The following is a 14564-nucleotide window of genomic DNA, read 5'->3' on the forward strand; positions in this document are numbered from 1 at the left end:
TTCAAGAATCCCTTTCTCCAAGCTGTGAACACTAATTATCTGTTGTTTATCTGGCTAAGGGATGCCCTCTGCCCCCTGCCTGTAAATAGTGTTTGTGTGAAACTACTTCTCAAGGGAGGTTTTACTGAGGTACACTTAATTGACCAGGAAGTGTTTGCTCTTATGACACACTAACTTTTCCTTTTATTCCTACCACCTAAAAGGCGACCGTGGTTGATGTTGACATTTAAATGGGCTCCATACTTCCTTCAGATCCCTTGGCGAGAGTGTTAGGCTCTCTCTCTGTGCCAGGCTGAACAACAGATGAGAAACGTTCTGCCTCGAACCGTTTCTAACAAGGAACAATGTATCCATAGATCACAGACGAGAGAGAAAGAATCAAAGAGATTACTGACTTTAAATAAGGAGAAAAAGAATAAGAGATGACAAAAGAGAGAGGGGGGGAACAAGCCCAACAGAGTAGAAGAGGATAGCAGAGCAGACAGAGTGGGATGGTGTATGTGTCAGAGTGAGGGAGAGGTATAAAGGGAAGGTGGGATGGTGTATGTGTCAGAGTGAGGGAGAGGTGTAAAGGGAAGGTGGGATGGTGTATATGTCAGAGTGAGAGGTGTAAAGGGAAGGTGGGATGGTGTATGTGTCAGAGTGAGGGAGAGGTATAAAGGGAAGGTGGGATGGTGTATGTGTCAGAGTGAGGGAGAGGTGTAAAGGGAAGGTGGGATGGTGTATATGTCAGAGTGAGAGGTATAAAGGGAAGGTGGGATGGTGTATGTGTCAGAGTGAGGGAGAGGTATAAAGGGAAGGTGGGATGGTGTATGTGTCAGAGTGAGGGAGAGGTGTAAAGGGAAGGTGGGATGGTGTATATGTCAGAGTGAGGGAGAGGTGTAAAGGGAAGGTGGGATGGTGTATGTGTCAGAGTGAGGGAGAGGTGTAAAGGGAAGGTGGGATGGTGTATGTGTCAGAGTGAGGGAGAGGTGTAAAGGGAAGGTGTGATGGTGTATGTGTCAGAGTGAGAGGTGTAAAGGGAAGGTCAGAGTGAGAGGTGTAAAGGGAAGGTGGATGTGTGTGTGTGTCAGAGTGAGAGGTATAAAGGGAAGGTGGGATGGTGTATGTGTCAGAGTGAGAGGTGTAAAGGGAAGGGGGGGATGGTGTGTGTGTGAGAGGTGTAAAGGGAAGATGCGATGGTGTATGTGTCAGAGTGAGAGGTGTAAAGGGAAGGTGAGATGGTGTATGTGTCAGAGTGAGAGGTGTAAAGGGAAGGTGGGATGGTGTATGTGTCAGAGTGAGGGAGAGGTGTAAAGGGAAGGTGGGATGGTGTATGTGTCAGAGTGAGAGGTGTAAAGGGAAGGTGAGATGGTGTATGTGTCAGAGTGAGAGGTATAAAGGGAAGGTGGGATGGTGTATGTGTCAGAGTGAGAGGTGTAAAGGGAAGGTGCGATGGTGTATGTGTCAGAGTGAGAGGTGTAAAGGGAAGGCGGGATGGTGTATGTGTCAGAGTGAGAGGTGTAAAGGGAAGGTGGGATGGTGTATGTGTCAGAGTGAGAAGTGTAAAGTGAAGTCAGAGTGAGAGTGTGGGATGGTGTATGTGTCAGAGTGAGAGGTGTAAAGGGAAGGTGCGATGGTGTATGTGTCAGAGTGAGAGGTGTAAAGGGAAGGTGGGATGGTGTATGTGTCAGAGTGAGAGGTGTAAAGGGAAGGTGGGATGGTGTATGTGTCAGAGTGAGAGGTGTAAAGGGAAGGTGGGATGGTGTATGTGTCAGAGTGACAGGTGTAAAGGGAAGGTGGGATGGTGTATGTGTCAGAGTGAGAGGTGTAAAGGGAAGGTGCGATGGTGTGTGTGTCAGAGTGAGAGGTGTAAAGGGAATGGGGGATGGTGTGTGTGTCAGAGTGAGAGGCATAAAGGGAAGGTGGGATGGTGTGTGTGTCAGAGTGAGAGGTGTAAAAGGGAAGGGGGATGGTGTGTGTGTCAGATTGAGAGGTGTAAAGGGAAGGTGCGATGGTGTATGTGTCAGAGTGTGAGGTGTAAAGGGAAGGGGGGGATGGTGTATGTGTCAGAGTGAGAGGTGTAAAGGGAAGGTGAGATGGTGTATGTGTCAGAGTGAGAGGTATAAAGGGAAGGTGGGATGGTGTATGTGTCAGAGTGAGAGGTGTAAAGGGAAGGTGCGATGGTGTATGTGTCAGAGTGAGAGGTGTAAAGGGAAGGTGCATACATTTGAGGTAATTGGAGTCAAACTCCCCTTTGATTGCCACTTGTCTTCCCAGGTAGCTATTGATTTCACCGCCTCGAACGGGGATCCTCACAACAGCTGCTCCCTACACTACATCCACCCATACCAGCCTAACGAGTACCTCAAAGCTCTGGTCGCTGTAGGGGAGATCTGCCAGGATTACGACAGGTGAGGCCAATCGTTAACAGCTATTATATGAAATGTTGTGCAATGACTGTTGCTCGTGACTTCAATGTTGATTCCTCCTCTCCTGAAAAAATAACTTTTCAAAGTTTGTGTTTGAAAGTTTCCTCTAGTTGTCCAGTGACTCAGAGGTTATGTAAATGAGAAGTCATTCAGAGCCCATGGTAGTCCTGGGTCGCCAGCAGAATGGACTTGTTTATGGGCATGTGTTTCAGATAACAATCCCTGGCTCAAAATCAAGTGTGCCATTGCTCAAATTCTAATCACTCTTTTGTTTTCTATCCCTGCATGCATTTCAATCCAGTGACAAAATGTTCCCAGCGTTTGGCTTCGGCGCTCAGATTCCGCCCGACTTCAAGGTAATTTCCAACCATATTTTTCATAGAGTTGGGCTATGGCTCAGCCTCAGCAGGGTGTCGTAATCACTCCTGTGACAAGATGAGATGAGGTGAGACTCTGGCTCTGCTCTCCTGCTTCTGTAGTGATTACGACACCCGGCTGGCCCCCGCTGGCCCCCGCTGGACCCCGTTGGCCTCTGCTCTGCACTGTTCTGTCACACAGAATGGGCCGGTCCAGCCCAGGGTTCTCTACTGCTGGATTGACTCTCTGAGTCACTGAACTGCCCAGCAGGAAATACTGGCCATTCTGCCTGGGTGACTGGTGCTACCCCTGGCTGACACATGATGCTGCCTCTGGTCCAGAGAGGAGGGGAGGGGGGTACCATGGCTCGCAATTATGCTCATTATCCAACCCACATAAATGCATCAGTCGACTTTTACATTTGATTGTGTGATTGAATTGCTTCTGGCCAACTCTGTGTTAGTGTGCGTGCGTGTGTGTGTGTGTGTGTGTGTGTGTTCCTTTGTCTCACTGTTCCATGATGATCAATAGTCCATATTTTTTATCTTCCTCCAGGTTTCTCATGATTTTGCAGTGAATTTTAATGAGGAAAACCCAGAATGTGCAGGTAGGTGCTTCGCCTCAAACAGATTAGAGGTTCACCCTGCCTTTGAAATCAGACTGTCAAAATGCTTTATTTCAAATGCTCATCACCAGCTCTGGGGTGGGTTGTTACCTTAAATTGGCAAAATTGGGGTCAATTTCCCCTTGCACTGAATAACTATTAACTATTAAATATTAAAAGCATAAATGTATCTTTAATAACACATTAACCAGATAATAGAACCACATATCTTTAATAACACATTAACCAGATAATATAACCACATCTCTTTAATAACACATTAACCAGATAATAGAACCACATCTCTTTAATAACACATTAACCAGATAATAGAACCACATCTCTTTAATAACACATTAACCAGATAATAGAACCACATATCTTTAATAACACATTAACCAGATAATAGAACCACATCTCTTTAATAACACATTAACCAGATAATAGAACCACATCTCTTTAATAACACATTAACCAGATAATAGAACCACATCTCTTTAATAACACATTAACCAGATAATAGAACCACATCTCTTTAATAACACATTAACCAGATAATAGAACCACATATCTTTAATAACACATTAACCAGATAATATAACCACATCTCTTTAATAACACATTAACCAGATAATAGAACCACATCTCTTTAATAACACATTAACCACATATCTTTAATAACACATTAACCAGATAATAGAACCACATCTCTTTAATAACACATTAACCACATCTCTTTAATAACACATTAACCAGATAATAGAACCACATATCTTTAATAACACATTAACCAGATAATAGAAGCACATCTCTTTAATAACACATTAACCACATATCTTTAATAACACATTAACCACATATCTTTAATAACACATTAACCAGATAATAGAAGCACATCTCTTTAATAACACATTAACCACATATCTTTAATAACACATTAACCACATATCTTTAATAACACATTAACCAGATAATAGAAGCACATCTCTTTAATAACACATTAACCAGATAATAGAAGCACATCTCTTTAATAACACATTAACCAGATAATAGAAGCACATCTCTTTAATAACACATTAACCAGATAATAGAAGCACATCTCTTTAATAACACATTAACCAGATAATAGAACCACATCTCTTTAATAACACATTAACCAGATAATAGAAACACATCTCTTTAATAACACATTAACCACATATCTTTAATAACACATTAACCAGATAATAGAACCACATATCTTTAATAACACATTAACCAGATAATAGAAGCACATCTCTTTAACAGTGAGTCTACAGTTTGTTCAGAATCAGCTTCAGGAAAATGTTGAACAGCCAAAGGTGACCTGCATAAAGTCCCACAGACAGGCCTGGATGAAGCCGCTGTCATCGCGCACCACAGGGGATCAACGTACGTCAATCAACCTGGTGGCAGCCAGCCTTCCTTTCTTCACATTAAAGTGGACTCTTAATGCTAAATACCCTGACTGCCCCACAGGGACATCATGTCTGGAGGAGAGAGGCCAGGTCTGTGCTGTAGTCAGATAATGAGCCCCGAGGGTTAGAACTACCGCACAGACACCAGGGTGGGTAACGGTTAGAGAGGCATGCCAGCAACCGCAGCGTTTGCTGTGAACACAGAGGCTGTACCAGCTTTATTTGACTGTTTTACTGTGAACAGTGAGGCTGTACCAGCTTTATTTGACTGTTTTACTGTGAACAGTGAGGCTGTACCAGCTTTATTTGACTGTTTTACTGTGAACAGTGAGGCTGTACCCGCTTTATTTGACTGTTTTCCTGTGAACAGTGAGGCTGTACCAGCTTTATTTGACTGTTTTACTGTGAGGCTGTACCACATTTGACTGTTTTAGGCTGAGGCTGTACCAGCTTTATTTGACTGTTTTACTGTGAACAGTGAGGCTGTACCAGCTTTATTTGACTGTTTTACTGTGAACAGTGAGGCTGTACCAGCTTTATTTGACTGTTTTACTGTGAACAGTGAGGCTGTACCAGCTTTATTTGACTGTTTTACTGTGAACAGTGAGGCTGTACCAGCTTTATTTGACTGTTTTACTGTGAACAGTGAGGCTGTACCAGCTTTATTTGACTGTTTTTCTGTGAACACTGAGGCTGTACCAGCTTTATTTGACTGTTTTACTGTGAACAGTGAGGCTGTACCAGCTTTATTTGACTGTTTTACTGTGAACAGTGAGGCTGTACCAGCTTTATTTGACTGTTTTACTGTGAACAGTGAGGCTGTACCAGCTTTATTTGACTGTTTTCCTGTGAACAGTGAGGCTGTACCAGCTTTATTTGACTGTTTTACTGTGAACAGTGAGGCTGTACCAGCTTTATTTGACTGTTTTCCTGTGAACAGTGAGGCAGTACCAGCTTTATTTGACTGTTTTACTGTGAACACTGAGGCTGTACCAGCTTTATTTGACTGTTTTACTGTGAACACTGAGGCTCTACCAGCTTCATTTGACTGTTTTACTGTGAACAGTGAGGCTGTACCAGCTTTATTTGACTGTTTTACTGTGAACAGTGAGGCTGTACCAGCTTTATTTGACTGTTTTACTGTGAACACTGAGGCTGTACCAGCTTTATTTGACTGTTTTACTGTGAACACTGAGGCTCTACCAGCTTCATTTGACTGTTTTACTGTGAACAGTGAGGCTGTACCAGCTTTATTTGACTGTTTTACTGTGAACAGTGAGGCTGTACCAGCTTTATTTGACTGTTTTACTGTGAACACTGAGGCTGTACCAGCTTTATCTGACTGTTTTAACAATGGCCAAGTAGTAGGCTACTGTGGCTATTTGATTGTAATGTACACTATATATACAATAGTATGTGGACATCCTTTCAAATGAGTGGATTCTGCTATTTCCTCCGCACCCGTTGTTGACAGGTGTAAAAAAATCTAGCACACAGCCATGCAATCTCCATAGACAAACATTGGTAGTAGAATGGCCTTACTGAAAAGCTAGGTGACTTTCAACATGGCACCGTTATAGGATTCCACCTTTCCAACAAGTCAGTTCTTCAAATTTCTGCCCTGCAACAGCAGCCCCGGTAAGGGATGTTATTGTGAAGTGGAAACATCTAAGAGCAACAACATCTCAGCCTCGAAGTGGTGTAGGCTACACAAGCTTACAGAACAGACCGCTGGGTGCTGAAGCGCTTAGCATGTAAAAATCGTCTGTCCTCGGTTGCAACACTACTACTGAGTTCCAAACTGCCTCTGGAAGCATCAGTACAAGAACTCTTCGTCCATGGCTGAGCAGCCACACACAAGCCTAATATCACTATGCACACACAAGCCTAATATCACTATGCACACACAAGCCTAATATCACTATGCACACACAAGCCTAATATCACTATGCACACACAAGCCTAATATCACTATGCACACACAAGCCTAATATCACTATGCACACACAAGCCTAATATCACTATGCACACACAAGCCTAATATCACTATGCACAATTGTTGCATGAATTAAATTGCGCTATGTTTTACCACCCAATTAAAATTAAACACTCTGTCAATTCATAAGGATTTGTAAGACCCTTATTTTATAGTAATGGACAGAGCCCAGTCTTAAAGTCAAACAGCAGATTTTATTCACGAGAGTACTGAACACGATATAGTTTACCACAGGTTATAAACTGAAAATGACGTCATTAGTTCCAGTACCAACCCGTCTCTTCTCCCACCCTGGTACAAAGGCAGTATCTCAAGCCTTCCCAAATCGTCTCCCTACCAATTTAATATAATTTATGACCGAGCCAAGGTCTTCTTGTGTAGATAAGCATTCTAGCCAGTCTGAAGATATATAGTTCATTCATTTCTACCAAGGAACAGACAGTCATTGTTCTAATTCTTGATTATATTTACACACATTATATTCAGTACTAGGATTAAGAAAGAAAATTCATACATATACAGTAACATAATAGTATTCTGATTAGTAGATATACAGTAACATAATAGTATTCTGATTGAAATGTATACATAATTAGTCAATATTGATAAAAATTCCCTTAACAGCAATGCCAAGTGTCGGCTGAGTTGTGTAAAGCTCGTTGCCATTGGACTTGGTGCAGTGGAAACCCGTTCTCTGGAGTGATGAATCTTCACCATCTGGCAGTCCGAATGAATAATGGTCTGGGTTAGGGCTGTGGCAGTCACAACATTTCGTCAGCCGGTAATTGTCAAGCAGTGTTCCAATTGACCGTTAATTAACATAAACACATTTAACATCTCTTGGCTTCCACACAGCCTACAAGCTACTGATGCAGACCTTTGGAACATCTACATTTTAAAAAGTCTAATGAATCCATTATGTATTTTAGACAGGTCTAAAGAAACATGATATGAAGAAAATGTAGTCTATTTCAGAACAACAGAATAGCATACTCTGAGTTGTCCTTATGTTAGGTCCTGATCTGGCTATGCCATATGGCTGTGGGATACACTAGTTCATTTAGTAGACAAGATCTGGTTAGAATTCCATGGCATTATTGTATAGTATGAGGAATACAATTGAACAAAGCTGAATAAAATAGAATTTCCTCCCATTGAAATAGGAAATAGATATTTCCTCCCATTGATTTGAGGAAGTGCGCACATGCGGCTATTCCGTATTGAGTGGTTAACATAGAAATAGGTACTACAAACGTTGGGCTATATGTTTTGATTTTTAGTACATTGTAAGGCTGCATGATGAGACTCTAATGATGATTTTAAAAACGTTGCTTGAAAGGCATGAGCTCTGCTTTGTTTTTTTTTGTGCAGGCTGTTCAAATCAAATCACATTTATTTATATAGCCCTTCGTACATCAGCTGATATCTCAAAGTGCTGTACAGAAACCAAGCCTAAAACCCCAAACAGCAAGCATTGCAGGTGTAGAAGCACGGTGGCTAGGAAAAACTCCCTAGAAAGGCCAAAACCCAGGAAGAAACCTAGAGAGGAACCAGGCTATGAGGGGTGGCCAGTCCTCTTCTGGCTGTGCCGGGTGGAGACTATAACACAACATGACCAAGATGTTCAAATGTTCATAAATGACCAGTATGGTCAAATAATAGGTCTGGGACAGGTAGCACGTCCGGTGAACAGGTCAGGATTCCATAGCCGCAGGCAGAACAGTTGAAACTGGAGCAGCAGAAAGAAAGAGAGAAAGAGAGAATTAGAGAGAGCATACTTAAATTCACACAGGACACCGGATAAGACAGGAGAAGTACTCCAGATATAACAAACTGACCCCAGCCCCCCGACACATAAACTACTGCAGCATAAATACTGGACGCTGAGACAGGAGGCGTCACGAGACACTGTGGCCTCATCTGATGATACCCCCAGACAGGGCCAAAAAGGAAGGATATAACCCCACCCACTTTGCCAAAGCACAGCCCCCACACTACTAGAGGGATATCTTCAACCACCAACTTACCATCCTGAGACAAGGCCGACTATAGCCCGCAAAGATCTCCACCACGGCACAACCAAAGCGGGGGCGCCAACCCAGACAGGGAGATCACATCAGTGACCCAACCCACTCAAGTGACGCACCCCTCCTAGGGACGGCATGAAAGAGCATCAGTAAGCCAGTGACTCAGCCCCTGTAATAGGGTTAGAGGCAGAGAATCCCAGTGGAAAGAGGGGAACCGGCCAGGCAGAGACAGCAAGGGCGGTTCGTTGCTCCAGAGCCTTTCCATTCACCTTCACACTCCTGGGCCAGACTACACTCAATCATATGACCCACTGAAGAGATGAGTCTTTAATAAAGACCGATGAGTCTTTAAATAAAGGCCGAGTCTGCGTCTCTCACATGGGTAGGCAGACCATTCCATAAAAATTTAGCTCTATAGAAGAAAGCCCTGCCTCCAGCTGTTTGCTTAGAAATTCTAGGGACAATTAGGAGGCCTGCTTCTTTTGACCGTAGCGTTGGTGTAGGTATGTTCAGCAGGACCAAATCAGAGAGATAGGTAGGAGCAAGCCCGTGTAATGCTTTGTAGGTTAGCAGTAAAACCTTGAAATCAGCCCTTGCCTTGACAGGAAGCCAGTGTAGGGAGGCTAGCACTGGAGTAATATGATCACATTTTTTGGTTCTACACACTTCATCAGTCTCTCATTCAGAATTTGACAAGCACTTGATAATGCCTCAACTTCCCGGCAGCATCCCCTTTGTGTGGCCCTAATGCACCCTAAAGAAACTCCATTCCTTTTGCGGCCAGTGGCTGTTGTTCCCTACTCCTTGAGTGCTGCTGCTCCAAAGCACTTCTCACTCATATGGCTCTCGTGATCGGGTCTTTCTCACAGGCTACAAGTGAAGACAGACACTTTGGGGACACAACTGCGCGCGTCCTTATCCAATTCCAAGGTGCATATTGAAGATATTGGAAGAACTGTCAACATTTACTTTTCAACCTACAAGATGAATAGGCCTAACCAACAGCAAAAGAACTAACCTATGTAAATCTACCATCCCCCATAGTACAAAAGTTGACCTATTCTGTGCGAGAAATAAATATTCCAAACATAGTCTGGAACAGTTGTGGGATATGATAGACCCCAAATTTAATACAACCACTAGCATCCCCCCTCATTTACGCAATGAGGCTGACGCAACAGATTAGAACGTTTAACTTAAAATGTGATACACTATTATGCTATTTCTTCACATTATAAGCGCAGCAATGCGCACACATAGGCTATATGCACGAATGTTCCATTAGTGGGAAAACACCATAATCAAAAGTGGCCACAAATGTGATTTGGCTTGTAATGCTTTTATTATAAAGGTGCATTTCTTTTGTGAAAATGATCTTCCCCAAACGTGAAACTAACACACTGCATGTGTATGCCAGTCAGACTCTACACCCCTTGTAAAGAGGATTCATTTTAGGAAGTTATTTGGCCACTTTATTTTTCTATGGGATTGAGGTCAGGGCTTTGTGATGGCCACTCCAATACCTTGACTTTGTTGTACTTGAGCCATTTTGCCACAATTTTGGAAGTATGCTTCGTGTCATAGTCTATTTGGACGACCCATTTGCGACCAAGCTTTAACTTCCTGACTGATATCTTGAGATGTCGCTTCAATATATCCACATCATTTTCCTTCCTCATGATGCCATCTATTTTGTGAAGTGCACCAGTCCCTCCTGCAGCAAAGCACCCCCACAACATGATGCTGCCCTCCCGGCTTCACGGTCGGGATGGTGTTCTTCGGCTTGCAAGCATTCCCCTTTTTTCCTCCAAACATAACAATGGTCATTATGGCCAAACAGTTCTTTGTTTCATCAGACCAGAGGACATTTCTCCAAAAAGTATGATCTTTGTCCCCATGTGCAGTTGCAAACCGTAATCTGGCTTTTTTATGGCAGTTTTGGAGCAGTGGCTTCTTCCTTGCTGAGCGGCCTTTCAGGTTACGTCAATACAAGGACTCGTTTTACTGTGGATATAGATACTTTTGTACCTGTTTCCTCCAGCATCTTCACAAGGTCCTTTGCTGTTGTTCTGGGATTGATTTGCACTTTTCACACAAAAGTATGTTCATCTCTAGGAGACAGAACGTGTCTCCTTCCTGAGCGGTATGACGGCTGCGTGGTCCATTGTTGTTTATACTTGCGTACTATACATCCACAGGTACACCTCCAATTGACTCAAATGATGTCAATTAGCCTTTCAGAAGCTTCTAAAGCCATGACATCAATTTAGGGAATTTCCCAAGCAGTTTAAAGGCACAGTCAATTTAGTGAATGTAAACTTCTGACCCACTGGAATTGTGATATGGTTAATTATAAGTGAAATAATCTGTCTGTAAACAATTGTTGGAAAAATTACTTGTGTCTTGCACAAAGTAGATGTCCTAACCGACTTGCCAAAACTATAGTTTGTTAACAAGAAATGTGTGGAGTGGTTGAAGAATGAGTTTTAATGACTCCAACCTAAGTGTATGTCAACTTCTGACTTCAAGTGCATCATTATCAAGTGAATATGATTCTCCTTGAAAAGTGAGGCTTCATTCTCATAGAAACAGTTAAATATGTTACAAAGTTGCCAAGTTTAATTCAATTGATCTCATTTGATCTATCCAGCTTACCTGCACACAGCCCTAACACTTTTTCAGCTTTTCAGCTCATCCTCCACTTTCTACCTTGTATTCGTGTCACTTTATTATCTTGCTTTTTTTGATTGGCAGCTGCCCTGGATGGATGGAGAGGAGCCAGACAGGTTCTGATCCAGTCCAGAGATTCTTGCCAAGAATAGATCAGTCTCAGTACTCCTCTGTCAGGCAAGCTTCCAGCCCACCTCCCAAGGCAGAGGGCATAGCTTGCTGTTTTTCATGCATGAAAACTGACTGTCGTACAGATGCTGTTAGATGTGGACACACACCAATGCGCGCACACACACACGCTCAGTCAAAAACTGTCTTTCTTTGTGCCTGTACCAATTATTGATATTGATATCTGTTTGAAGGTGAACGTTTGCATTACTGTGGGTAGAGGGAGTGGCAAGCTGTGCCTGTGTGTGTACGTGCCGGTGTTTGTGCTTGTGTAAGATACACTATATATACAAAAGTATGTGGACACCCCTTCAAATTAGTGGATTCGGCTATTTCAGCCACACCTGTTCCTGACAGGTGTATAAAATCAAGCACACAGTCATACAAAAACATTGGCAGTAGAATGTCCTTACTGAAGAGCTCAGTGACTTTCAATATGACATCGTCATAGGATGCCACCTTTCCAAAAAATCAGTTCGTCAAATTTCTGCCCTGCTGGCACTGCTCCGGTCAACTGTATGTGCTGTTATTGTGAAGTGGAAACCTCTAGGAGCAACAATGGCTCAGCCGCGACGTGGTATGCCACAAGCTCACAGAACTGGAAGAACGTATCATGTTTAAATCATCTGTCCTCGGTTGCAACACTCACTACCGAGTTCCAACCTGCCTCTGGAAGTAACATCAGCACAATTGTTCGTCGGGAGCTTCATGAAATGGGTTTCCATGGCTAAGCAGCCGCACACAGACCTAAGATAACCATGTCTAATGCCAATGTAAAGTTTGGAGAAGGAGGAATAAAAGTTCTGTCTGTTTTTCACGGTTCGGGCTAGGCCCCTTAGCTCCAGTGATGGGAAATCTTAACGCTATAGCATACAATGACAATCTAGACGATTATGTGCTTCCAACTTTGTGGCAATAGTTTGGGGAAGGCCCTTTCCTGTTTCAGCATGACAATGAGATGTTCGACGAGCAGTTGTCCACATCCACATTGCAGTATAGTGGTCAGTGATCAGACCTCCAGATGTCTGCAGTATAGTGGTCAGTAATCAGACCTCCAGATGTGTGCAGTATAGTGGTCAGTAATGAGACCTCCAGATGTGTGCAGTATAGTGGTCAGTAATGAGACCTCCAGATGTCTGCAGTATAGTGGTCAGTGATCAGATCTCCAGATGTCTGCAGTATAGTGGTCAGTGATCAGATCTCCAGATGTCTGCAGTATAGTGGTCAGTAATCAGACCTCCAGATGTCTGCAGTATAGTGGTCAGTGATCAGATCTCCAGATGTCTGCAGTATAGTGGTCAGTAATGAGACCTCCAGATATCTTAATGTTGCTGCTCTACACCTCTCCACACACTCACACTCTCATCCCCTCAGGAGAGCCTCTCACTGATGAAATGAAATCTCTCTCTCTCTCTCTGTGTGTGGACCCACTCCAATTCACATACCCATTCCAATTAAATTTGCATACCACCCCAACAGATCCACAGATGACGTAACCTCTATTGCATTCCACACTGCCCTCTCCCGTGTGAGAACACAGTTCATCGACTACAGGTCAGCAATTCAACACCATAGTGCCCACAAATCTCATCACTAAGCTCAGGTCCCTTGGACTGAACACTACCGTCTGAAACTGAATCCTGGACTTCCTGACAGGCCGCCCCCAGGTGGTGAGGGTAGGCAATAACACAGCCGCCACTCAGGAGTGTGTGCTTAGTCTCCTCCTGTACTCCCTGTTCAGCCACAACTGCCTGGCCACTCACGACTCTATCATTATGTTTGCTGACAACATGACCCGATGAGAGACCCTATAGGGAGGAGGTCAGTGACCTGGCAGTGTGGTGCCAGGACAACAACCTCTCCCTCAATGTCAGTAAGACAAAGGAGCCAATTGTGGACGACAGGAGACAGAGGGCAGAGCACATCCCCATCTACATCGATAGGGCTGTAGTGGAGCGGGTGAAGAGCTTGAAGCTCCTCGGTGTCCACATCACTAAGGAATTTGCATAGCCCACACACACCAACAAAGTCATGAATAAGGCACAACTCTTCCCCTTCTACAGCTGCACCATTGAGAGCGTCTTGACTGGCTGCATCAACACTTGGTATCCGACCGCAAGGCGTTTCATAGGATAGTGTGTACGGCCCAGTACATCACTGGTGCTGAGCTCCCTGCTATTCAGGACCTCTATACCAGGTGGTGTCAGAGGAAGACTCCAGCCACCAAAGTCATATACTGTTCTCCCTGCTTCTGCACAGAAAGCGGTACTGAAGTCTGGAACTAACAGGGCCCGGCACACAGCTTTTACCCTCAAGCCATAAGACTGCTAAATAGTTAACCAAATAGCTACCCGGACTATCTGCATTGACCCTTTTTGCACTAACTCTTTTGACTCATTACAGACACTGCTGCTACTGTTTATTATCTACCCTGTTGCCTAGTCACTTTACTCCTACCTATATCTACATATCGAACTCCATTACCTCGTACCCATGGACATGGATTCAGTACTGCTACCCTGTGTATATCGCCAAGTTATCCTTACTCATTGTGGATTTATTACACTTGTTATAATAATTTGTTAAAATGTTCCTCTCTACATTTTTGGAAAGGGCCCGTAAGCATTTCACTGTTAGTCTACACTAGCTGTGGGTGGGTGGATGGGTGGATGGGTGGATGGGGGTGTGGGTGTGTGTGTGTGTGTGTGTGTGTGTGTGTGTGTGTGTGTGTGTGTGTGTGTGTGTGTGTGTGTGTGTGTGTGTGTGTGTGTGTGTGTGTGTGTGTGTGTGTGTGTGTGTGTGTGTGTGTGACCAGTGAGGTTGTGATGGAGGGGTTGTTAATTAAGTGAAGTTCTCCACAGATGTGTGTGTGTGACCTCAAATGCCCACTCAATC

General features: G+C 43.6%; 1 protein-coding gene across 3 annotated transcripts in view; it reads left to right on the forward strand.

Moving 5' to 3' along the window:
- LOC112221279 (copine-4) overlaps positions 1-14564 on the forward strand; it is a 73320-nt gene that overhangs the window by 55888 nt on the left and 2868 nt on the right. For 2 of the 3 annotated variants that reach the window (XM_042319148.1, XM_042319150.1), the window contains 4 exons: positions 2260-2393; positions 2713-2767; positions 3324-3375; positions 4660-4782. In XM_042319148.1, the coding sequence (XP_042175082.1) occupies positions 2260-2393; positions 2713-2767; positions 3324-3375; positions 4660-4782 (364 nt within the window). The remainder of the gene's footprint in view (positions 1-2259; positions 2394-2712; positions 2768-3323; positions 3376-4659; positions 4783-14564) is intronic. The other variant, XM_042319149.1, reaches the window with a different exon arrangement.

This window comes from Oncorhynchus tshawytscha, unplaced genomic scaffold (assembly GCF_018296145.1).
Source record: "Oncorhynchus tshawytscha isolate Ot180627B unplaced genomic scaffold, Otsh_v2.0 Un_scaffold_7589_pilon_pilon, whole genome shotgun sequence".
NCBI lineage: Eukaryota > Metazoa > Chordata > Actinopteri > Salmoniformes > Salmonidae > Oncorhynchus > Oncorhynchus tshawytscha.